The 27,983-nt window shown below is 35.6% G+C and overlaps 1 protein-coding gene across 3 annotated transcripts in view; it reads left to right on the top strand.

Moving 5' to 3' along the window:
* The window catches only part of CNTN3 (contactin 3), a 336,826-nt gene that overhangs the window by 259,509 nt on the left and 49,334 nt on the right, over positions 1-27,983 (top strand). For all 3 annotated transcript variants that reach the window (XM_007985007.3, XM_007985008.3, XM_073009925.1), the window contains 2 exons: positions 7,957-8,084; positions 9,723-9,898. In XM_007985007.3, the coding sequence (XP_007983198.1) occupies positions 7,957-8,084; positions 9,723-9,898 (304 nt within the window). The remainder of the gene's footprint in view (positions 1-7,956; positions 8,085-9,722; positions 9,899-27,983) is intronic.

The raw sequence follows: 27,983 nt of genomic DNA on the forward strand, positions 1-27,983 counted from the left end.
TGGCCGGGCACGGTGGCTCACGCCTGTAATCCCAGCACTTTGGGAGGCCGAGGCAGGCGATCACAAGGTCAGGAGATCGAGACTATCCTAGCTAACACAGTGAAACCCCATCTCTACTAAAAATACAAAAAAAATTAGGCGGGTGCGGTGTCGGGCTCCTGTAGTCCCAGCTACTCAGGAGACTGAGGCAGGAGAATAGTGTGAACCCAGGAGGCGGAGCTTGAGGTGAACCAAGATTGTGCCACTGCACTCTAGCCTGGGGGACAGAGCGAGACTCCATCTCAAAAAAAAAAAAAAACACTGTGTAAGGTTATAAATGAACCACTTAAATATTGATGGATATTAATAAAAGCGGATGACTTTGGAATTGGGATAAAAGGGCAAAACTATTATATCTTGCAAGAACTCAACAGCAGGGCAAGGTGTTAGTTGGACCACTCTTGATCTGTGATAAAACCCTGTCCTCTCTACATAGAAGATTATTTCTGAACTCTGCATATTTGTTGAGACAACAAATATTTATCAAAAAAACTACTATGTACAAAGCACCAGCATTTCATAATTTGTATCCTTTAAGGGTTTGTGAACTCTAGCTGAGAATTAAGGATATTACAAACAGTTATTAGCTAAGATGCACAACCTAACTTAAGAATGTATAGGAAACTGGCTCCAGAAATCTTGGCAGCAAGCATTGTACCATCTTGTTGAGGCAAGTGCTGGGCTGAGTGAACTAATGATTATTTTTGTCTTTTTGTTGTAAATCAGAGTCTGAAGAGGGAGAGTCAAGTGGACATAGCTTAGAACATTTTCTCTCAAAGTGCAGTCCCTATATCAGCAGCACCAGTATCACCTGAGAATGTGTTAAAAATGCAAATCCTTATGCCCCATCCCAGACCTAATCTGATGGTGGGCCCACTAGATAACTGATACACAGTAAAGTTTGAAAAATACTGACTTATATGTCTAGCCCATGGCTAGGACAGGACAAAGCGCCATGATTCATAGCCCTACCAAAACTGCATTCAATAGGGGCAGAGAGTTCCTCAAGGAAAATCAATGTTAGTTGTCAAAGAATGAGGAATCCATTCTGGACAGCCAAAAAATATTCAGCACCCTCTACATATCTTGAGGTGATGAACTTCCCCTTATGCATAAAATGCAGGTATCTTGCACTTTGACATTAGTGTGGAATGACTTCCATTCCAGGACTTCTAAGTCTCTAAGTAGAAGGACAATCATTGGAGTAACATTTGGATCTTTCTGTAATGACTCCCCAGAGAAAGTGTCTGTCTCCTAAATTTCTGTAGAAGACCCTGACACTCTAGCTCAACTTTTCCCCTTCTTTGCTATGATGTTTGCTGCACAGAGAGAGTGGGTGTATTTTGCTGCTCTCTTTACAATGCAATAATGGTGCTTGCCCTTACGGGGAGGGCCTGAGGTTGTCTGCCTGGGCCAGGAAGGTTAAACCTGCCTAATTCTGGAGTGAAATAGGTTAAGCCTGCCTAATTCTGGAGTGAAATATCAGGAAACCATTATTGCTCATCTAAGCAGTTTTGTATCAACTTTATCTGTAATACAACTAATAAAGCCAACATTTTTATTTTCCCTGATTACACTCATATATCTCTCTCTGAGGTGTAGAAGAATAGTGCCAAGTATGAGGGGCCTTTGAACTTTAATAATTATCCCCTTTGAAATTTTCTTTTAATACATAAGACATCAAATAATCATTTGTCTCATTTGTCTGTTTTCCTTTGTTTGTGTTACTACTTCGTGCATCTGAGTATTTCTAATTTTTCCAAAGAATCCTTTGAATAAGAATGCAAATGTTTCAGATGGGAGTATTGCCTGGGCCTTATGAATTACTTAGATGATAGTTGTATATAATCATTTAGACTGGAAATCCCCTTATAGGGGTCTTTTATTCTATAGGTTTGAGTCCATTGGTAGGAAAAACTATTCAGTCATTGTCATAAAAGTGATTTTAGCTCTAAATATATTTGTCATGTTAATATGCATTTAGAAACATTTTATAAAAGTGAAAATGTTCCTTTATTATTGACTTTCCACTTATGAATATGTGGACCTGTTAAATGATATGAATTCATTATCTTTCTCTAGGTTATAGAGTGAAGCCAAGGTCCATCTTCTCTAGGTGTCTGTTCCATAGAATGTGTATGTTCAACAGAATCACAGAGCTGCTTGTTATTAGCCTAGTACTTACTCAAAGTTAGGATAATTAACTGCTGATCTCCTCTGTTCTGCTACTCCTTTCCTCGGAAATTTCGTAACCAATAAATCACTATACTAACACTGTTGAATTTATAACACGAAAGCCTAAAGTAGGATAGGTAGAAGAATAAAAACGCTAATACTATTTTCCTAAATACTGTTTGCAGGTTATCTTTGAACTCAAGGGGGAGCAGTTATTTCACCAATAATGTGGGGGTGAGAGCAGTTGTAAATGAGAACATACACAGTTGTAAATGAGAACATATACTATATGCTCTTTTTCTCTCATGTTTATTTTCTCATACATTTCCATCAATATATATTTGCTTTTCTTAACTGTCATTATTTATCCTGTAATATATGCATTGTGAGTACTTTTGTCTTACATCTAATTGTAAGCTTCCATCTCTTAGAATATGTACTCAGAAAGTACCATATAAAATAGGCTTGTTATTTTCTACACAGCAGTTTAATCATTACGATCTCATGTGATCGCATCTCCACTGAGATATGCTTCCTGAGAAAATGTAGAGTTGCAGTGTGTTTGTTAAAATTCAAGTTGAATAAATTACCGTAATGATCAGAAGAATATAGGCAGGGAAAAACAATATTTTCAGAAATCCTCATTTGACTTCCATAATACTTCATACTTTTTCCATTCTAAAACACACTGCATTATTATGGATGCTTAAATGTCATCATAAAGTACAGGTCAATGTTGCCTAGACAACAGTATACTTTATGAATAAACAAGTTTTTTTAACAGTCATAAATTTAATGCCATCACTGAATTACAGCATGAGCCATTAGAGCAGCTTAGAGCAATTGCATTTACTTATCCCAAGCTAACCATAGATTGCACAAAGTTAAATGAAATAATTAACCTCCTACTACAAAAGGAAGGACCAATAAAAAGGTACACATAAAGGTATATTATTAAAACTGATCAAGGAGTTAAAATGCCGCAGTGATTTAAATTGCACATTTCCCTAAGCAAACTGGAGTACTGTGTTCCTGAATGTTAATTTCATAAATTGTTATTTAACATTTTGTGCCAAGACAAGAGTCACTCTTCGTTATCTACATTTTCAGCTCCACCCATTTGCAGATAAACCTGTTCTCAGAAAACTTAGAAGGCAATTTTGTTTATAGTGAAGTGGTATAAAATTTTCACTTTGAATCTCTGTAGGGAAGCATGGGTTATTGAAGGTTTTCTGTTGAGAAACAATTACTCCATTCATTTACTGAATATTGTTTATTTTTATGCTGTGTGAATGCCCTGTGGGCCTCTTAGAACTTACTGGAAGAACCAATTTCGGAAGAAAATATCCAATTAGTTCAAATTTTTACGATATACACAGAGTTTGCATTCTTTGAGAGTCCATATGTTTGCTTTGAAGTCTGTCTGTGATTCTAAAGGTGTTGGTTTTGCCTTTGAAACATTATCATTTCAACATGGGCATGATTTGCTTGACTTGAAGTTTGCTTGATGAAAGTTACTAAACCTAATACACAAGGATTTCTAGTTCTTCCTCTGTTCCTAGCACTTCTGTATTTGTAGTGGAAAGTTAGCTGTTAAACTAATTCATTGCATAGTAGAAGATACCTGAAATTACCTACCTCTGTTTTGTAGTTTCCAAATCAGAAACTATCAATTTAAGTCCAATAATGTTCAGTTAACAAGAAGCATTTTTACTTTGTTTTAAGGCTTACTAATCATAGAAGTGGTAGATCCCCAACTTCTTGAAGTTTCCCATTCTGTCTCTAACCTATAATTTAGGGCAGATTAATTTGCCTTATTATTTAAATATCTTCCCAACATTTTGATGTAATCTGCCAGCTTCTGGTCTTTGCATATGAAAATTCTCCATCACATCTGCATTTTCTTTTTGATAACAATGATAGGTAAAATTTATTGAGCAACACTACAAATCAAGTATCATTCTCTTTGGGTGTCATGGCCCCAAAATTTTACTGATGGGATTAGCAATCAGATGGGTTGGGAACATGGGTCTTGATCATGTTCTCTCTTTCCTCCAAGACTTCTCTGACAGTTTCCTCTCTCACTCTTTTTTTCCATCCCATTATCTTCAGTCTCTCGCTGTCTATTGACTTATTCTCTAACAAGTGCAAGCATATTCTCAATTCTCTTATCCTGGGAAAGGCATTTCTAAATTCTCTTTATTCAGTCTTCTATTGCCTTATCTTTTTTGCTACATATATGTAAACAATATGTCTACATATGTGTACATAGTAATTCCTTGGTATCCACTAGAGCCCCATGGATGCTCAAGCCCCTTACACGAAATAGCTTGACCTTTGCATACAACCTATGCATATCCTCCCATATACTTTAAATAGTCTTACTACCTACTACTATGTAAGGGCTGTATAAACAGTTGTTATACCGTATTTTTCTGTCATTTGTACTTTATTATTGCTGTATTGTTATCTGTTTATTTTCAAATATATTCTGTCTCTGGTTGATTGAATCTACCGAATCTGCAGATGCAGAACCCACAGATATGGAGGGCTAGCTATATATATATGTATGTGTGTGTATATATATATGTGTGTGTGTGTGTGTGTATCCAATTAGTTCACACATATGTGTGTGTGTGTTTGTATTAGTCTGCACACTTTCTAAATCTATTTCCTTATTATTTATAAGGTGTCAGTGCCTTACAACCCAGCTTCACTAACCCGAACTCCTCTACAGTGACTCTCTAACAGCATACCGTCATTTATTCATTCAACAAGTTTTATTTTTGAAGGTCTACTCTGTGCTAGGCACTTTTCAGGGGTCTACAAATTTAGTGATGAGTGAGCTAGATATTGTCCTTGCCTCCGGAGAGCACACAGTCTACTGGAGGAGAAAAATATTACTCAAATAAGCACACAAATATATAGTTGGACACTTGATGGGTGTTATGAAGAAAGCACAGATAATGTTTTGATCAAAGACAGGAAAACTGAATCCAACTCATGATTTCAGGGAAGTAAGTGATGTCTGAAGGATGAACACAGGTCAACCAGAGGGAGGAAATAGTTTTTGTGAAGACCTTGAGACAAAAAGAAGCATAAAAGCCATTAAAAGAAGGCTTGTGTGATCAGAGAAAAGCAAGCAAGGGAAAGAATTCATGAAGCCACATGAAGTTAGAGAGAAGCAGAGGTCCTGATGTGAGGATATAGTTCAGGCTTAGGATATAGTCTGTATCTCCCAGGCAATGTGACACCAAAGAGTGGGTTCTAAGCAAGGTTTGCCTGGACAGGTGGAGGGAGGAGGGCAGGATCACGTGATCAGATTGACATGTCTTTAAGTTTTTTCTACAGGTTCCTTAAAGCTTCCAGTCTCCATATCCTAAATTTTAATTTATTTTTACTTCTCTGCAGGGTTTCTTCTTTAAGTTATTATTTCATACTCATTGGGAAAATCTTCGTTTCAGATAGGCTAAGATATAAAGAGATTTTTTAAAGTTATTTGATTATCTCTTCCAGTAAAGTTATGGGAGGCATTTCACACCCAACAAAATGCATTACAACCCTCAGGGTCCCATGAGGAGAATCGGATATGTCCCTTTTTGTTTTGTTTTTAGTTCCTAGGAAAGTTCTTGGAATTTTTTACCTTTCTCTGTAGTTCCTCAAGTTGACATGCAGTGCCATGGGTCCCTGGCGAGCTTTCTAGGTCATTGCCTCCAAACCTTTTTATTTTAAATATACCTTAACACAGTTTTTAAAAAAATCATATGCACAACAAACCGTAATAGATAGCTCTACCCAGGATCATGAACCTGTGTGCTAGCTCTAATTCCACCGTGATTTTCTCACTGAAGAAAGTGTAACCAGGATGAAAGTGAAAGTGAATAATAGACTGTGGAGGAATATATACATAAAGTGTTAGGTGGCAGTCTCCTGTAGTCTACTGGAGGAGAAAAATATTATGGATCTATATACATATACACATGTAGATATACACACACGCATATATGAATAAAACAGAAAATCTATATCTTGTACATTTTTTATGCCGAAACTCTTGTTGTAACATTTTTGAGATACACCTAAAATTTTGCAATAAACATTTTTACAGATTGAGATCCTTCATTCTAGTCTAATGTCCTCAGTATTTTTCCTATTTACTCAACTGAATGGCCCAGAATTTGGAGGCATTTAGTTACCACAGTTTGCATATATGATGCCATGCTGATACTGGGGTTGCAAATATTTTTAAGAAGTTTGCCATCCATTTTCACTCATGTATCAAAAATAGGAGCCATAAAAGATAAAGACACTCAAGTGTTAAATGCATTATGTGGATAGTAATTATTTTAGGAATTCAAAGAAAGGGAATATAATTATGAGGAGACAAATTAGGACAATAAAGATACAGTGATCAGACTAATGACAGGTTAATCCCATCTCATTTTTTTTTCTTAATTCAAATGACACCACTTCTAAGAGGCTTTTCTAATGCACACTATCCTAGAAACCCTTCCTCCTAAAGTAATTCCTCTCTATTGTATCACCCTCTCTGTCTCCTTCAGAGTACTTCTTAAAAATCAGAACTTCTTATTTTTACTTATTTAATTATTTGTTGTTGATATGGTTCAGCTGTGTCCCCACCCAAATCTCATCTTAAATTGTAGCTTCCATAATTCCCACATATTGTGGGAGGGACCTGGTGGGAGATAATTTAATCATGAGGGTGGTTTCTCTCAATCTATTCTTGTGGTAGTGAGTAAGTCTCATGAGAATTGATGGTTTTATAAGGAGAACCCCTTTCCCTTGGTTCTCATTTCCTCTTTGCCTGCCACCATGTAAGACATGGCTTTCACTTTTTACCATGATTGTGAGGCCTCCCCAGCCACATGGAACTGTGAGTCTATTAAGTCTCCTTTTTGTTATAAATTACCCAGTCTCGGGTATATCCTTAGCAGCAGCATGAAAACAGACTAATACAGTTGTCTCTGCTACTCACTGGAATATTATCTCCATGAAGGTGAAGACTTTTTGTCTTGCTCACCCCGTAATCCCAGGTTGTCTTATAGTGCCAAGCATATGTAAAGCACTCAGTTATATTTCCTTAATTAATTAGTCAAATGCCAAAGCTTTAAGTACTCTGAGTGTATACTCAGAAACTCTAAGGTAAGGTTTATTGGATTTGCCCAGGCTCTTTTCTCTAGCTCACAGGGGACCCCCAAATATTCTTTTGGAAAATTTGGGTTTTTATTGGGGTGATGTGACCCTCTCAGTTCATAGTAAAAGATGTGCAGCTTCTTGTTTCTCATATACTGTTTTAAATTTAAGGGAAATAGTGTTATGCCTACTTTGTAATGCCTACTTTGTATTTCCTTTAAATTGATTAGGCTAACTCCATGAATAATCTACCACAACACATATTAATATTTTTGGAGAACATTTCATACTTATTTGATAAGTGCATCCTCTCAATTTAAGTGTAATAAGTAATGCTGAGTAAAACTATTGAACAAAGTTCAAATTGGTGCAGCATCTTTTGTCATCCAATGCTGTGTGTGTGTTTATGTATGTGAGTGAGGGGTCAATTGTCTTTTAGTTTTTTGTATTCCCAAAAAGCTAAGGACTGGTCGATCATGCCTTGAAAATACTAGCTTAAGGCAACACGTTCTGTAAACATATATATATATTCATTTGGGAAAAAAATGGCTATTATACATTTATTTATCTTATTTGTCTTTTCTTTAGAATTTCTCTATTAAAAGATGGAGGACTCAAAATAGCCAATGTGACTAAAGCTGATGCTGGAACTTATACCTGCATGGCAGAAAACCAGTTTGGGAAAGCAAATGGCACAACACATTTGGTTGTTACAGGTAGGTCCATTTCTTAAATATTGTTTTACATATGGATTCACTGTAAGATATATTACTATGATGAAATTAACTATGTTTTTCACAATGTTCAGTACACTATGAAGGTAGAACCTGTATTTGCACTTATGTTATTTTTAACAGGTGAAAGTCAAGGGAACAATATTTCCTTAGCACAGCACAATGTGCACCAGGGAACACATTACTTACTGTGCTGGGATGATAGGCAATAAGAGTTACAAATAGCATATGTCGATGATCTCATTCTATTTTATTTTTAAATAAAATTCTATTATTTAAAATAGGTCTTCAGGTCTTTTGGATACACTTTGTCTTTTTCATTATAGTTGATTTCTTTCTGGAGATGTTCAAGTCCAGGAAATAACAGCATATAAATAAGAATTGCTTAAAATTGTAGATATATTTTGTTCGTTTATCCATTCATGAAAAAATTGGAGCACCTACTCTGCCAGTTGCTTGGGCTGTATCCTTGAGCACATTATCACTAATACTGTCCTCATGAATCTGACCTTCTATAAAAGGAGAAAGAAAATAACAGTAGGAATAAAAAAGAAGAAAAGTATTAGAAGGCAAAAATTGTAAACAAGAAAGAGGCACATGGTGGCAGAGGTAAGTTAGAGCATTAGCAACAGGTTGATCAGAATAAACCTCACTGAGAAGGAGATATTTGGACAAAGATTTCATGGAGTTGAAGGTGTCAAGTAACAGATTTCTAAGTGATAATTATGCAAGCAGTTTGTAGACCTTCTGAGGAATTTATTTCAGTTGGATTGAAAAGTGGAGCGGCTGCAAGGTTTTGAGCAGAGAGGTTCATGATGTGAAATACCTTCTGATACATCAGCAGGATGGTTATGAGGACCTTGGTGAGGACAGGGGAGTTGGGAAGAGCAAAGCCTGGCTAGACTGAGTTAAAGAGGGAATTGACTAGCATAATTGTAAACAGTATGCATAAATGACTCTTTTGAAAACTTTTCGTCCAACATAGTGCAAAGTAATGTGGGTAGCAGTGGGAAAATGGGGTCAAGAGAATTTTAATTCATGATAGACAAATGGAAGGTAGGTGGTGACGACAGAGAGAAAGAAATGTGCATGTGGACATTTGCGTTGGGGAAAAACTGACATTAATTAACATTTTAACATAGTACCCCTCCTGTTTGTACCAATTCTAACATCTTTTGTATTATATCTTTCAAATCCAGGCTACCATTAAATGTCTGTTCAGATTTCGATGGTAATGTAATTTCTAGTCAAAGTTGGTGAAAACACAGTATTTTTTATTTCTACCCCTACATTTCAAAACACAATAAAACTAAGTTGAAATTGATTTTGTTAATAATAATATAACTATTGTTTACACATGACTTTAATTTTTAAACTTACATGTCCTACAAGTTCAAATATCCTAATTTCTTTAACAAGAATTTGTGGATCCAGTGAAATGTAGCTCTGCATCAAAATGGCTATTTTAATGTTGAATATTTTTAATTATATAGATGTATGTATATTTATGTATATGCATCTACAGACATACAAAGTATAAGTCAGATGAACAGTCTGCCTGTGCAAATGTCTTTTATCACAATAAAATGCTGTTTTTCTGAAAAATTATTTCCCCAATAGAACCAACGAGAATAACTTTGGCACCATCTAACATGGATGTTTCTGTTGGTGAAAGCATCATCTTGCCCTGCCAGGTACAACATGACCCACTGTTAGACATCATCTTTACCTGGTATTTCAATGGGGCCCTTGCAGATTTTAAGAAAGATGGATCTCACTTTGAGAAAGTTGGTGGGGTAAGTTGTGGCACTTTCCTCATACTTTTCATATTGCACGTGTCTCTGACACATTGCCTCTAAAAAATATCTGACATATAGATGATGCTCTAGAAATGTTTTTTAAATAAGTGGTTTTGGTTGAGTGGTTCTCAATTCTATTTTGATCTAATTTTATTTTTGTAATTACCAGAAATGGAACACATTTACTTCAATGTATAATTACAATTAAAATTAATGTATGTTGTATTTATAGTAAATGTTACTTTTCATTACTTTTTTGTTGTTGTTGTTAGTATCCTATGGAAAGGAAGATTTTCTTTTACAGGTTTTTTTTTTTCAGCATGACACATATGTGATGAATTGGGAGAAAGCTGCACTTACTAAGTGTCTCCTCCAGGTGCTTGATCCCAATTAGTGTGTCAGGCCAGGGTGCATCATCACCGTTAATCCTCACAATTCCACCAGATATTAGCAGTAAGATGCTTCATTGTACAGGTGCACAAACTGAGGACTGGAAGTTTATTAACTTGGCCAGAGTCACTCAGCTAGTTAGTGATGGAACTTCAAGCCCAGATTGGTATGTTTCCACAACACAAATGTTTTCTAATGTTTCCATTCTGGCTCCTCTTTTGTGATGATTCCACATTAGAAAGAATTACAGATTTTAAGAAAAAATTGTCCCTTTGAGGAGAATGGTCAAGAAGTGGCTTAATGCTGGTGAGCCACCCAGACTAACGGTAAGCCTCACAGCATGTTTATGAATCTGGAATGACAAAGCTAGCTTCCCTTGTGGGACTGTTTGCACTGACTCAAGGACACCTTCATTCTTTTGGTAAAGAGGTCCACGGTGGACAGTCAAGTCTGGTTTTGTCATTATGGACTTCACATACAGGCCTCAGTAAAGCAGAAAGCCACATGATGGTCAACTCAACTGTGTTCGTTTGACAAAGACTTCTTATTAAATGTATGTATTTGTATACATCGGCATGTTAATATATTAAAATTATATGCAACTTAAAAGAATGGTGTTTTGAGTTGAATTGTGTCCTCCCGAAAATATATTCTTAATGTCCAATAATTCATAATGTGAACTTATTTGGAAATTGCCTTATTGTAGAAGCCATTAGTTAAATTAAGATGAGGTCATCCTGGATTAAAACGAGCACTTATTCAGTATAACTGGTGTCCTTATAATAAGAAGGTCATTTGGATATAGACACACAAAGAGAATGCCATGTGAAGCACAGACACAGAGGAGAGATGAACCAATTAGGACGAAGGCCCAGAACAGAGGTGAGGTGTGCTGCCACAAGCCAAGGAATGCCTGGGGCCACGAGAAGCTGGAAGAGGCAAGGAAGAGTTTCCCCTTAGAGATTTCGCAGGGAACCTGGCTCTGCCAACACCTTGATTTCAGACTTGGAGCCATCAGAACTGTGAGAGGATAAATTACTGTTGTTTTAAGCCACCAAGTTTTTGGTACTTCGTTACGGCAACCTTAGGAAGCCAGTGCAGAAAAAAAGAAAGTTTTTAAAAGGAAAGGGAAATTGAGACGTTTAGATACCTAGCCATAATTAAGTATAATTTTAGTACCCTTTCTATTTTCTAGCATCCATTTATTCCGTTTTGGAATTACTACTTTTCTAATTGTTCTGACCGATTCACAACTTTTGAGAACTTCACCAATTGCTAAAATCTTTTAGCTTTACTTTTACGATTGTTGTAAATGTCTATTTATTTTTAAATTGTTGCTGCTTTTTTCTGTCATATAGCAAAAGGCATACGCCATATTCCGAGCTAGTTCTCTACTCCATACTCAGGCTGTCTTACAATTTAACAATTTCTTCTTCCCTTGGCCTCAAGAAGAAGCCTAAAATGTTACTTTCATAAAGACTCCTTACCCATTCTTGGAAAGGCTTCTCTAATCCAGCTCTTCTGCTTCTTTTAATTATTGAAGAATTCCATTTGAAACATTAGTCACCTTTGCCATTATAATGAAGTTAATTATGTTTGTGATTGATTTCTCAGCTGGATTGTGAGCTGTTGATAATGGTTTATCCAATACAGTTCCTCTGTGTTAGCTATTGCTGAATAAATGTATAATGAAAGACTGAAAAATCCAAAGTAGTTTGATTGTAATATGCATCAGTTACAAAGACACACTAAGACTGAGCCAGATTGCAGCCATCTTTCAGAAAAGCTTGGAGTTAAAAACATTCGAGTTTATAATGTAATTTAACTATCTTGATTTACATTGCACTGATAGGTTCTACAGAAGGCGTAAAGTCATCTCTGTACAAGTCAGGTGTCTGAAACATGAAATTTCGTAAATTGATGATTCTGTTCACTTGCCAATTCTGTTCTTTCTCTAACATGCTAGTTCATGGCCTATGAATTTTTTATTGACTTGTGCCATTAGTAACTTAATATTCTCCCATCAGTATAAAACAGTAAGCCATACAAGATGACATTACCCTTAAGCACAGGCAATTAAGTAAATCAGTTTTCTGTTGCATGAGAAGGGAATCATGTAACAATTCTTGTCCTCTGATTGTGTATTCATTGCAGCATGCACATTAATACAAAGATAGTCTGCTTGTCTTTTTCCCCAGTGGGTTCATAGATATATCCCCTGTTTCCAACAGCAGCAAAATGTGAACAAGGAGGCTGGTAAGTAGGAAAGTTGCCTAGAAAGGTGGATAGTAAAAGCCATGTTTTCAAAAGAGGTTAGGGGTAGTTCAGATTATAGAAAATGCAGCTCATAGCTTTGAACTGAGTCAACCAATTATTGGGACTATGCTAAGTAGTCAACATCCATTCATTTATTTAAAAAAAACACATGCCTTTTGAAAAAAATCCATAAGCTCAGAAAGCTCCAATAATTTAAACCAGATCTACTGCATAGATTTGAAATTGTGCCAAAGGAGCACGATGACACCAGTCACAGATTTTTGCACAATTGGAATAATATATTCAGAAAAGCTTTATGAAACTAAGTGTCTAAAACAAATTGACACATCACAAAGGAGGAGTAGGGGTCCAAATACAGATTTCAGTCCATGATCATGGGACGAATCAAAAAGTCGTATCATTAAATCAGCAGGAAAAGACTTCCACAGAAGTTCCTGTTTGCCAAGAAAAGCTCAATCATAGGCACAGTGTGGTGTGGTTACGGAAGTGGCAGATTTGTATTCAGATACACAACAGTTCTAGGTGCTATTGTCCACTGGTTGATGCCCATGGGTGAGTCACGTAATTTTTTGGTCTTATTTTCTGATCTTTTTTCACATCAGTTTTTAGTACCATCACATGTTACTTAACGATGGGGATACATTCTGAGAAATGCATTGTTAGACAATTCCTTCCTTATATGGACATCATAGGGTGTACTTACCTAATAATACAGCCTACTACACACCCAGGCTGTGTGGTATAGCCTATTCCTCCTGCCCTGCAAACTTGCACAACATGCCTCTGCCCTCAATGCTGTGGGCAATTTAACAGAATGGCAAGTATTTTGTGTATCTAAACATTGAAACAGTACAGTAAAAATGCGGTATAAAGGATTTTCAAAAAGGCACACCTGTATAGGGCACTCACTGTGAGTGGAGTTTGCAGGACTGGAAGTTGCTATGAGTGTCAGTGAGTGAGTGGGGAGAGAAGGTGAAGGCTAGGACACTGCTGTACACTACTGTAAACATTAGAAACACTGTACACTTAGGGTACATGCAATTTATAAGAAGTATTTTCTTTCTTCAATAGTAAATCAACTGTAGCTTACTATAACTTTTTAACTTTATAAACTTTTAACTTTTTTAGACTTTTTGACTGTTCTGTCATTAACACCTAGTTTAAAACACACATGGTACAGCTATACAAAAATATTTTCTTTATATCCTTATTCAATAAGGATAAGCTTTTTTTCTGTTTTTAATTTTTTTTTCATTTTAAACATTTTTGCCATAAATGAATACACAAAGGCACAGGTTAGCCTAGGCCTATGCAGGGTCAGGATCATCAATATCACTATCCTGTGCCTCCACATCATGTCTCACTGGAAGGTCTGCAGGGGCCATAACATGCATCGAGCTGTCATCTCATAGGCCAACAACGCCTTCTGGAATTCCTCCTGAAGGACCTATATGAGACTGTTTTATAGTTAACTTTTTTTTTTAATTTGTAGAAAGAGTACACTATAGAATCACAATTTGAAGTATGGTGTAGTCAATGGTATAATCTATTAACATGGTCATTTATCATAATTATCAAGGATTATGTACTGTACATAATTGTGTGTGCTAGACTACTATACGACAGGCAGCACAGTAGGTTTGTTTACCTCAGCATCATCACAAATGCTTCAGTAAGGCATTATGCTATGATATTATGATGGCTACAGTGTCACTAGGCCATAGAAACTTTTTACATCCATTATAATCTTTCTTTTTTTTTTTTTTTTTTTTTTTTTGAGACAGGGTCTCACTCTGTCACCCAGGCTGGAATGCAGTGGCATGATCTTGACTCACTACAACCTCTGCCTCCTGGGTTCAAATGATTCTCCAGCCTCAGCCTCCCTAGTAGCTGGGCCTACAGGCATGTGCCACCGTGTCTGGCTACTTTTTCTATTTTTAGTAGAGATGAGGTTTCGCGATGTTGGCCAGGCTGGTCTTGAACTCCTGACCTCAGGTGATCCGCCCTTCTTGGCCTCCCAAAGTACTGGGATTATAGGCATGAGGCACCAGGCCCAGCCAGCTCCATTATAATCTTATAGGACCACTGTCATATATATGGTCCATCCTTGAGCAAAAGTCATTATGTGGCACATAACTGTATTTAACCCATTGCCTCCTGCCATGAAATCTCTACCTGGAACACAGTTTTCTCTCTTTTTTTTTCCTGTATCTGGATATCTTCATATATGATGGTGTGAATGTAAATAAGAATGTATACATCCATATATACACTTTTATTTCACATATGCAGAATCACAAGAAGAGGTACAGGCCTAACTATATGTTTATGGTAGTGTTCTTTCATACCTATATTTAAGCAATGAATTTTACTCCATTATTTACCCCTGTATAACATCTTTGTTTCTTTACTTTTAAACAAAGCTTAGCTTCCATGGATAGGAAAAGGGAAGTAATATTCCAAAGTTCAAGAGAAACCAAAGACACTGTTGACTGGTATGTGAAGACCTAGGGCCTGGTAATTTAAGTATAATTTTACAAATATTGAGGGATAATTTTGACTTGCTCAGTAAGCTAACTTTTGGACTTACATGCATTATATGCTAGAGGCTCCCTACAGATAAAAACTTTTGGACCTAAACACACTAGTTGACCCTATATTGTAAGAATGTTTAAATATATATGCTTTGATAAACCCTGTGTGGTGCATTTACTTTAGAAATAAAGAATGTCTAGAGCCAAGGTGTACAGCTTTACTAACACTTAGTGGAATTGGATCTATGATGAATTAGAATGTTTGTGGATAAAAGTCACTGGAAGCAATAAGAACTTGAGCAGTGACAACCAATCTGCCATTCATTTAAATGGCTCACTTCAATATGATTTATTTCCCACAAGCCACAATTTCACTCTAGTTACAGCAGCTACTCGTGAGCTTGAGATTTAATGTATTTTTCAGCTCTCAGTGGTAAAAAATAATATCTTTGAAATTGATCCTTTGTGTGATAATACAAGTGGCCACTTTGACTTGATTTATTTCATAGAATTATTTGTGTGTGAAGACTAGAAGTTTGAAAACAGCAGCTCTTTATAACTATGTAAACGATTTTTATGTAAAGGAAAGCACTCATTCCCCAAACAACTTCTGGTAGTATTCTGAGTTTTTAAGCATATCCCCATTGGACTGTATTATACATTTTGTATCTTGTCCAAATTCAAAGCATCAGTTGACTTGAAATAATTAAGAGAATACACCCAGAAACAAATTCACAAAAATGGGGATCAGACCAGAGGAATTATTATTTATCTTGAACCCCTGTCTTTGAAGCATGACTCCTCCCGTAATGTTATTTGCTGGTAAAGAAATGAGAATTCCCCAATTCCAGCTGGAAAAAGGGGTAATGCACAAAACTGTTGATGTGTAGTTATTTGCCTGACTCGTCATTTTACTCAATCAGGCAAATAAAGGCTCAGTTCCTGCTTAAAGTATGATTGATGTCCCAGGGCTATATTTACCAAGTACAGTATTTATGAAGATGAATGGTCCAAAGCCATCCCCAGTGGAAATCCTGTAAGGTAGACTTAAATTTACAAGAATAAGTCAATGCAAGCAACATGTGACTTCTTGTACTAAAGCCCATAAAAGCAGCAGAGTTAAAACAAACCAAGGCTATAAATGAAGTGACTTACAGGAAAATACATGCAAATATTTGTTATGTAAATACAACAGAAGGAGAGTGCAACAAATGTTAATTTCCAGCAAAGAATAATTCATAACAAACGTTAAAAGCAAAAAGGATAAATTTATTTTGGAAAAATTTCTTTTTACCATGAAAATATAATAATATCTCAAATGTACGATTAAAACGTATCAGGTCGAGAAGAAAGATCTAGTAAGAAATAAAACTGTGTAGACTTTGAGAGCTCTTCTTTCAACTATCAGTAGATCAATTTGCTAAAAATTAGACAAAGATTATTTTGATACTATAATTAATTGAAGTAACAGAAACATATGAAAAAATAGTCCTACAGATAGAAAATACACACTCCTTTTTTTTCTTTCCACAGCTTTGCAAAATTTGGCTAATAAAAAAACATAAAGGAGAAAGAACAAATAAAATTCATATAATATCAAAAAGCAAACTGATAATCTACAGAATATACCAATGAAGAATAAAGAGAAAAGAAAAACTAAAATTACACATTAGAAAAAGAATATAAAATATAAAAAAGAGTGTAAAAACACAAAAGATTCCATATTCAGGTCATGTATATGAAATTCCAATTAAATGGACCATTTCTGCAGAAATATAAATTATCAAAATTTAAATTAATTTAAAATAAAAATGAAATGAAAATTATGTACTTAGGTAGATTAATTATTATGAAAACTTGCAAATCAATTTTTCACCTCCACCAATAATAAAGATTTTAGGGCTACATTTTACTGGTAATTTTTGATTTTCAAACTTTAAGAAAACAAATAAATGTTCTGTTATGTAAACTATTTGACAACATTAAAAGTGTGAAATATTTTTAATTTATTTTGTAAGTCTAGCATATTCCTATGAACAAAACCTACCAAGAGAGTAAATACTTAGTAAATACAAACCGGCTTCATGAATATAGTAAGAAAACTTAAGGGAAATTTTAGCAAACCAGATTGAACATTCCATTCAAAGATTAACCCTGCCAGGTGCAGTGGCTCACGCCTGTAATCCAGGCATTTTGGCAGGCCGAGGCAGGTGGATCACCTGACGTCAGGAGTTCGAGACCAGCCTGGCCAACATGGTGAAAACCTGTCTCTACTAAAAATACAAAAATTAGCCAGGTGTGGTGACACATACCTGTAATCGCAGCTATTCAGGAGGCTGAGCCAGGAGAATGACTTGAACTCGAGAGATAGAGGTTGCAGTGAGCTGAGATTGTGCCGTTGCACTCCAGCCTGGGCAACAAGAGAGAAACACTCTCTCTCAAAAAAAAAAAAAAAAAAAAAAAAAAGGATTAACCCTTCATAAGCTACTGTAGGATATCCGGATATCCCAGGAAATGTACCTACAAAATACATCATATCAATAGATGTAATAAAACAAACCACAGTATTCTCAATTGATACTAAGATGACATTCAATAAAAATAATGACCAGTTGCTGACTTTTAACTTCATTTTAAAATACGAACAGAAAGGTACTTCTTCCGCATCCCAAAAGTGTCTTTAAAGGAAAAATACTGGAAATATTTTTATTTAAATCATCAACAAGATGAGACTACACACAAATATCATTTGGACATGTTTGGGTCAGTGCAATAAAGTATGAAAAAAATAAAAGGTGACTTTGAAAATAAGAAAACAAGCATTATTTCAGGACAAAATCATATTAGGGCTACTCAAAACCCAATAGTATCAACTCTAACTTTTTTTTAAATTAATGGCTTCAGTCAACTGCTTGGATACCAGGTAAATTGCAAAAAATAATAGCTTCCTTAAAGCTAGATAAGAGGCTATTCATAGCTTTCTTGCAACTAGTTTTCTATAGCACTGTGAGGTGACTGTAGTAATAATTTATTGTATGTTTTCAAATAGCTAGAATACAGGATTTTGAATGTTCCCAACACAAATAAATGCTTTGAGGTGATAGATGTGCTAATTATTCTATTTTGATTGTTATATATCATATACATATATCTAAATATTACATTGTAATGCATAAATATGTACAATTATTATGTGCCTACTTAAAATATATATAAAAAATTTTAAGTAATAGTTTCCCTTTGTATCAACAATAACCAATAAGAAAATATAACAGGACAAAACCTCCCTGAAAAGATAGATAAATTTATGTTAATAATTTGCACAAGAAGTATGTGAGGCCTACGTAAAAGCACCTGCAATACTTTCTAAATTTGGCCAGAGATAGAAAGAGAGATATAATGACAGACAGAGAGGGGGAAATAAACATGGAATATTCAATATTTCTAGATGAAATGAAACAGGCATACATTACAAGGTTTTAATTTGTCCCAAGGTTTTCCAAAACTTTAAAATACTACCAATCAGATCTCAGTTTAAATAATTCTGAGAGTACTTAGAGTAAGAAATCAAGCAGGGATAAAAATAGTTAATAACATTTTGAAAGACAAAAGTGATGATGCCTCATCATTAATTTCCAGAGAATGTTCTGGGGGTATTTGCTTAGTTAGGAAATTACTAGAGCAGATTGGTGTGACACACATATAGTTTCGTCATTCCAAAATCTGAAACAGAATGTCAGCATTTGAAACCTATGCCTTTCTCTTATATACCGTTGATCTTTATCTCTGTCTCAGTTACGTCATCTGCAAAATTGAGATGTTGATCATACTTTCTTTAGAGGTATTTGTAAAGTGCCAAGGACAACAGAAGTTAGCTCTTGTGGGTCATTACTACTGCCAGCAGTAGTGGTAGTATTATTTCTAAATTGTTCCCCAGGAAAGCTGCAGCTATTTTTGTTCCCATCAGTACTAGTAAAGGGGCCCTGCTTCCCCATATTCTTTTCTGCACATGAATTTTTGCTTCATTTTTCTTTAATTTTTGACAACAAATGGCTGAGACCCCATATCTCATTACCACCAACTTCTCATTTATCAGATTAATGAGATTGAAAATCTCTCCATTTGCTTATTAGGAATTTGGATACTGAGGAAAGATTGGGAATTATAACTGACTCCTCCACATCAAGAAAATTGGGAGTTAATACTGACTCTTGTGAAATACAAGATTACTTCTGCAGAGAAGAGCAAGAAAAGCTACCTTTTATTTCCAGCTAGAGAAATTCACAACCAAACCTAGTTGCCTGTATTATTTTATAGGATATTAATTTAAAAGAAAATCTAGAATAGAGTAACATTCAAAAGTTATAAAACAAAATGAAAACTACTTCAAGACAACTCTCAGCTAGATAAGATTTTTTTTGGCCAAAGACAAAGTAATGAAATTTACATGTGCATGTCAGATTTTGTTTTTATTTTTAATAGACGTGCAATAATTGTACATATTTATGGGGGTCAAACTGATATTTCAATACCTGTATTAATGTGCATGTATCAGATTGTTACCTCCTTCGTGTGTCTTTTGAAGATAATTCTTTGGGGCACATCAGGAAATCTCACTTACACACAAATTCCCAATGTATATACTAGTTGTTTTCTCTCACAGTATAGGCTCCATCTTTCACAGAGGGCAAATTTTATGTCACTTTTCTGTTATCTTTGTCTATTACATCATTCACAAAATATATTTTTTCATTTTCAAGTAATCAAACAAGTCTATCTTCTTCGACTAAGAGTTTTCATTAGTTTTCTTGGCTCGAGTGGGATATAAAGTTGGGAGAATTTGAGGAGAGACAGAAGATTTAGAACCAGTGTTCATAAGGGTTACAGAAAACTGTTTCGGGATGTTAGAGAGGTTATGCCTCTGGGAGAGGAACTTGGAAAGAAATACAGATATTTAAAGAAAACTTCTGGCAGATTTTGCTGCAAACTTCATTGTGTTTCACCACAAGCCTTCAATAAAATTGCACCACTTGACAATTCTTAGAACAGTTGGATTTGGCCAAGCGTGGTGGCTCAGCCTGTAATATCAGCACTTTGGGAGGCCGAGGCCAACCAGCGTGGCTGTCATGGCAGAACTCCATCTCTACTAAAAATTCAAAAATTAGCTGGGCGAGGTGGTACACACCTGTAGTCCCAGCTACTCGGGAGGCTGAGGCAGGAGAATTGCTTGAATCCAGGAGGCAGAGGTTGCAGTGAGCGGAGATTGCGCCACTGCATTCCACACTGCATGACAGAGCGAAACTCTGTCGAAAGAAAGAGAGAGAGAGGAAGAGAAGAGAAGAGAAAAGAGAAAGAGAAAGAGAAAGAAAGAAGAGTTGGTTTGAGAGGGTATGGGTTATTTGTGTTATTAGTACCTTAGGAAAGAAAGAGGAAGGAAGGAAGGAAAAGAAAGGAGGAAGGAAGGAAGGAAGAGAGGGAGGGAGGGAGGGAGGAAGGAAGGAAAGGAAGGAAGGAAGGAAGGAAGGAAGGAAGGAAGGAAGGAAGGAAGGAAGGAAGGAAGGAAGGAAAAGAAAGAAGGTTGGTTTGAGAGAGTGTGGGTTATCTGTGTTATTAATATCTTAGGATATACTGGAGTTCCACTGTTGGAATACATATTGGAAAATGTAAGATACCACCGAAGAATTACTAATGTGTATGTTTATGTACATGTAAGTATATTTGTGTATATACCAGCATACAAATATCCAAATACAATAATACATGTTTTTTTTTAAATCTCTGAAAGTTCTAAGAGAGGCAGTAATAATTCATTTGATATTGCTTATAATTCCTTCAGTTCCTCCAATTTTTAAATACACATAACAGATATTTATCTACATCTGTGATTTGCAAATTAAAAAAAAAAATCTCATCTATGAGAGGCTGAGGCTGATGTTGACTGGTGGAAAGATCTGCAGTTTATAATTCTGGCTTGTTTTGTTTGACAGAGGCTGACAGGATTAAGGTTCATGAATACATCTTACAAAAGGGGACCGAAGTCAAAAAAAAAAAAGGAGTAAATGCAATAAATTCAATAAATAAACAAATCACGTCTAATGACAAAAATGGTCTGCTGATGATAGGTTTCTCTTCACTCATGCTGGCTTAGGTATTTTTTAACGGCTTCATTGAGATGTGATTCCCACACCATGCAATGTATCCACTTAAAGTATAAAATGTAGTGGCTTTTAACATATTCACAGAGCTGTACTTTCATTGCAATAGTTAGTTTTAGAGTATCTTTATTATCTCAAAAAGAAAGCTCATATCCCTTAACCATAACTTTCCAAATCCCCACCCTTCACCCCCAGGCAGAGGCAACCACTGATCTACTTTCTCTGTATACTTTGCATGTTTTAGACATTTCATATAAATGGAAACATAATATGTGGTCATTTGAGATGGGCCCCTTTTAAAAAATAAACTTTATTTATTACACAGTTTCTAAGGTTCATAGCAAAATTGATCTGAAAGTACAGAACGTGCCCATGTACCCCCATCCTCCCACACATACACCCTCCTTGACTATCAACATCCTAAACCAGAGGGGGACATTTTTTATAATCTGTGAACCTGCATTGACACATCATTATCACCCCGAGTTAACAGTTTACATTGGAGTTCACTCTTCATCTTATGCATTCTATTGGTACAAATGTATAATGGCATGCATCCGTCATTGTAGTATCTCACAGAATAGTTTCACCGCCCTAAAAATGCTCTCTACCCTACCTGTTCATTCCTTCCAGCCCTCCTAACTTCTGGCAACCACTAATCTTTTTATTGTCTCAATAGTTTTGCCTTTTCCAGAACGTCATATAGTTGGACTCATATAGTATGTAGCCTTTTCAAATGGGCTTCTTTCACTTCGTAATATGCAGTTAAATTCCTCCATGTCTTTTCATGGCTTCATATCTCAGCTCATTTTAGTGCTGAATATCATCCCAGTATCTGGATGTATCGCTGTTTATTTATCCACTTATCTACTAAAGGAAATATTGGTTGCTTCCAAGTTTTGGCAATTAAGAATAAAGCTGCTATATACATCTATGTGCAGATTTTTATTGGACATAAGTTTTCAGTTCATTTTGGTAAGTACCAACATGATTGCTGGATCTTATGATAAGAGTTACGTTTAATTTTGTAAGAAACTGCTGGACTGTCGTGCAGAATGGCTATAACATTTTGTATCCCCACCAGTGATAAATGAGAGTTCCTGCTACTCTATATCCTTGCCAGAATTTTATGTAGTCAGTGTCTGGATTTTGGCCAATCTAATAGATGTGTAGTGGTATCTCATTGTTTTAATTTGCAATCCCTAATGAAATATGATGTTGAACATATTTTTATATTCTTACTTGCCATCTGCATATAGTCTTTGATGAAGTGTTGTTTCAGGTCTTTCGCCTGCTTTTTAATCAGGGTGTTCATTGTTGTATTGGGAAGTTTCAAGATATTTTTCTATATTTTGTCAGATTTGTCTTTTGCAAATCTGTTCTCCAAGTCTATGGCTTGTCTTCTCATTCTGTTAACATCACTATTTTTTTTTAATTGAGTCACCCAGGCTGCAGTGCAATGCCACAGTCTCAGCTAATTGCACCCTCTGCCTCCTGGGTTCAAGCAATTATCCTGCCTTAACCTGCCAAGTAGCTGGGACTACAGGTTTGTACCACCACACCCAGCTAATTTTTGTATTTTTAGTGGAGACGGGGTTTCGCCATGTTGGCCAGTCTGATTTCTAACTTCTGACCTCAGGTGATCCGCCCACATCGGATTCACCATTGAACCCATCTGGAGCTGGTGCTTTCTTTTTGGGAAAATTATTAATTATTGATTCAATGTATCTACTATATGTAAGACTATTTGTGTTATCTACTTCTTTTTGTTTAACTTTTGGCAGATTTTATCTTTCAAGGAATTGATCCATTTCATCTAAGTTCTCAAATTTGTAGACATAGCATTGTTCATAGTATTAGTTATTATCTTTTAATATACATAGGGTCTGTGATAATGTTTCCTTTTTAATTTCTGATATTAGTTATTTGTATCTTCTCTTTTATTCTTAAGTAGCCTAGCTAGATATTGATTGATTTTATTGCTCTTTTCAAAGAATCAACTTTTGTTGATTTTCTTTGTTGACTTGCAGTTTTCAAGTTTATTCATTTTTATTCTGATTTTTTTTAATTCCTTTTAATTTGGATCTGATTTGCTCTGTTTTTCCAGTTTTCTAAAGCAAAAAGCTTAGATTATTAGTTTTGGCTCCTTTTTGCTTTTATATGCACTCAATGACACAAATTTTCCTCTAGGCATAGCTTTGACTATATTCTACAAATTTCGATAAGTTGTATTTCTGTTTTTATTTAATTCAAAATCTTTTTTTAATTTAAAAACATCTTTCATTGAGATAAAATCGTATCATATATACAAATTTTATTTTATTTTTGTTTTTTCAAGTATTATTTTAGAATCAGTGGGCACACATACAGGTTTATTTAAGGTATATTGCATGATGCCAAGGTTTGGAGTTTCTGAATCCATCACCCAGGTACTCAGCATGGTACTCAATAGTTCTTCAACCCTTGTGCCCCCACTCCTCCTCCCTCTTGTATTCTCCAGTGTTTATTGTTCTTATATTTATGTGCATGTATACCCAATTTTTTACCACTTATAAGTGAGAACATCTGGTATTTGGTTTTCTATTTCTGTTAGTTCACTTAGGGTGATGGTTTCCACCTACATCCATGTTGCTGCAAAAGCCATGACTTCATTCTTTTTTGTGGTTGCAGAGTATTTCATGGTATCTATGTACCACATTTTCTTTACCCAGTCTCCCACTGATGGGCACCTGGGTTGATTTCATATCTTTGCTATTGTGAATAGTACTGTGGTGAACATATGAGTGCATGTGTGTTTTTGGCAGAACGCTTTATTTTCCTTTGGTTAGTTACCTAGTAATGGGATTGTTGGGTTAAATGGTAGTTCAGCTTTTCCTTCGAGAAATCTCCAAAATGCTTTTCTCACAGTGACTGTACTAATTTACATTCCTACCAACAGTGTTTAAGTGTTTCCTTTACTCCACAACCTTGCCAACATCTGTTAATTTTTTTACTTTCTAACAAAAACCATTCTTACTGGTATGAGATGGTATCTCATTGTGGTTTTGATTTGCATTTCTCTGGTGATTAGTGTTGATGAGCATTTTTTCATATGTTTTTTGGCCACTTGTATGTCTTTTGAAAAGTGTCTGTTCATGTCATTTGCCCACTTTCTACCAGGGTTATGTTTTTGATTGTTGATTTAAGTTCCTTATAGATTCTGAATCTTAGACAGTTATTGGATACATAGTTTGCAAATATTTTTTCCCGTTCTGTAAGTTGTCTGTTTATGCCCTTGATCATTTCTCTTGCCGTGCAGAAGCTCTTTAGTTTAATTAGGTCCCGCTTGTCGATTTTTTATTATGTTGCAATTGCCTTTGAGGACATAGTAATAAATTATTTGCCAAACCAGTATTAAAAAGAGTATTTCCTATGTTTTTATGGGGTATTTCCCTATAAAATATTTTCATAGATTGTTTCCTAGGATTTTTATAGTTTCATGTCTTACATTTAAGTCTTTAATCCACCGTGACTTAATTTTTGTGTATAGTGATAGGGAAGGGTCCAGCTTCATTCTTCTGCATATGAATAACCAATTATCCCAGCACCATGAGAACTTTTTCAATTTCACTTGAGATTTTTTCTTTGATCCATGTGTTATTTAGAAGTGTGTAGTTTAATCTCCAAGTATTTGGGGATTTTCTAGCTACCGTTCTGTTATTGATTTTTGGTTTAGTATGGTCTGAGAGGAGACATTGTATGATTTTTTCATACATTTATATTTTTAAGGTGTGTTTTCTAGCCCAGTATGTGGTCTTTCTTGGTGAACATTCCATATGAGCTTGAGAAAAATGTGCAACCTGCTGTTGTTACTAGAAAGGAATCCCAATCCAGACCCCAAGAGAGGGTCCTTGATTCTCGCGCAAGAAAGAATTTAGGATGAGTCCACAGAGTAAAGAGAAAACAAGTTTATTAGGGCAGTAAAGAAACAAAAGAATGGCTACTCCATAGGCAGAGCAGCCTCGTGGTCTGCTGGATGACTATTTTTATGTTTGTTTATTGATTATATGCTGAACAAGGGATGGATTATTCATGAGATTTCCAGGAAAGGGACAAGAACTTCTCAGAACTTAGGGTTCCTCTTCCTTTTAGACCTCATATGGTAACTTCTAGATGTTGCCATGGCATATATGAACTGTCATGGCATTGGCAGGAGTGTCTTTTAGCATGCTAATACATTGTAATTAGGGTATAATGAGCAGCAAGGATGACCAAAGGTCACTTTTATTGGCATCTTGATTTTGATAGGTTTCAGCTGGCTTCTTTGCTATATTTTGTTTTACCAATGGGATCTTTGTGACCCGTGTCTTGTGTCAACCTCCTGTCTCACCCTGTGACTAAGAATGCCTGACCTCCTGGGGTTGCAGTACAGAAGGTCTCAGCTTCATTTTACTTTGGCTGTGTTCAGATGGAGTCACTCTGATTTAAATGCCTCTGATACTGTTGTTGGATAAAGTAGTCTGTAGATGTTCATTATGTACAATTGAAGGTGCTGTTGAGGTCGACCAAGTCTTTACTGGTTTTCTGCCTGTTGGAGCTGTTCATATTTGATAGAGAGGTGTTGAAGTCTCCAAATATGATACTGAATTCCTCTGTTTCTCCTTGAAGTTCTGTCAGTATTTGTCTTACATATTTTGATGCTCTGTTGTTAGGTACCTACACATAAAGAATTGTTACATCCTCTTGGAGTGTCCCTTTATTATGTAATGCCCCTTATTAGCCCTGACAACTTTACTTAATCTGAATTCTGCCATATTTGAAATTAATATGGCTATTCCTGCTATCTTTTGATTAGTACAATCATAGTATATATTTCACTGTCCTTTTTCATGTATGTGTGGCTTCATATATAATTTAGGTTTTGTAGACAGCATGTAATTGTGTCTAGGCTTTTTGATACATTCTGACAATTTCTATCTTTTAATTGATGCATTTAGATCATAGATGTTCAAGTAATAATTGAGATATCTGCATTAATTTCTATCATATTTCTTACTGTTTTCTATTTTCTAATCTTGTTCTTTGTTCCTTTTTTGCCTTCCTCACTTCCTGCCATTTGTGGTTTAATTGAGAATTTTATATGATTGCATTTTCTCTCATTTCTTAGCATGTTGCTATGTCTAAATATTTGTATCTTCTTAAAATTTGCATGTTGAAATCCTAATTCCCAAGGTAGTGGTCCTAGAAGGTGGAGACTTTTAGAAGTGGATAGGTCATTGGGGCAGAGCCCTTATGAATGGGATTAATGTTGAAAGAAATTAAAATATTTTCCCCAAAGTATATTTCTTCGACATTTTTTGAAATGGGTACTGCTTGGCCGTCTCCACAAAAGTGGCTTTGCAAAGTTGTTGTAGTAAATGGGGAAAATTTGGATCTCTAGATAATCTCCATTAATGCAGCCATGCCCTTTTCCCTTTCTATGTCTTTCCCCAGATCCAGGAGAGATTGAGGATCTGACACATTTAGAAGTCTGAAATGAAACATGTATCATCTCTTCTGTCTGGAGGAGGCTTCATGTACATACAAGGCCAGCTTTGCCATCCAGACACTTCTCCAACCTTCCATAACCTGTTTTACCAGAATCTAAGCCATCATTCTTTCTGTAACCTCAAAATGACATATAAATTTCTGTGACCCATTTGGCAATTGGGTCTTCATACAGAAGACTCCCATGTATGCACAAAAAACAAATTTGTATGCCTTTTCTTTTTTAATCAACTGCTTCATGTCAGTAATTTTTAAACAAGCATTTAGGGAGCTGAGAGTCTATGACTCCCACACCTCTCTATGGAAAAAGTGTTTCTTAAAATTTTTACTTCTTAAAAAATTCATTTTGTATCTTTCATTTTCTGTGATATGCCAGGTTGTTTTATTTGTTGGGTTTTGTTTGCTTGTTTTAGTTTTAGTGACTTTCTGTTTTCTTGGGGGCATATATTCTACTTGGTGTTCTCCGTGCTCCCTAGACCTGTGATTTTGTATCTGACATTATTAGAGTAAAACTCTTAGTCACCATTGCTTCAAAAATTGCTTTTTTTCCTTTCTCCCTTTCTTCTCTTTGTGACATTTCCATTATGTGTATGTTATACCCTTGGTAGTTGTTCCATTGTTCCTGCATATTCTGTTCTGTTTTATTAGTCTGTTTTTCTCTGTTTTGTAAGATTCTATTTTTGTATCATCGAGCTCAGAAATTTTTTTTCTCAACCATGCCCAGTCTATTAATAAGCCAAAGTCATTCCTTATATCTGCTACAATGTTTTCAATCTCTAACCTTTTGTTTTGTTTTTGATTCTTAGAATGTCTCTCTGCTTGCCTTATCCATCTGTTCTTACATGTTGTTTATTTTTTCACTAAACCCCTTAACACATTAATCATAGGATTTTAAAATTCCTGGTCTCATAATCCCAGCATTCCTGCTTTATCTTACTCTTATTCTGATGCTTGTTCAGTCTCTTCAAACTATGTATTTTTGCCTTTTAGTATGCCTTGTAATTTTTTGTTGAAAGGCAGATGTGATGTACTGGGTAAAAGGGACTGCCACAAATAAGCCTTTAGTAATGTAGTGGTAAGGTGTGAGGGGGAGGGAAATAATTTTATAGTCCTTTGAGTAGGTCTCAGTCTTCTAATGAACTTATGCCCCTAGACTGTGAACTTCACCAGTGCTTCTCAGGCTTTTTCCCTTCTTAGTGG

The sequence above is a fragment of the Chlorocebus sabaeus genome, chromosome 22 (assembly GCF_047675955.1).
Source record: "Chlorocebus sabaeus isolate Y175 chromosome 22, mChlSab1.0.hap1, whole genome shotgun sequence".
Taxonomy (NCBI): Eukaryota; Metazoa; Chordata; class Mammalia; order Primates; family Cercopithecidae; genus Chlorocebus; species Chlorocebus sabaeus.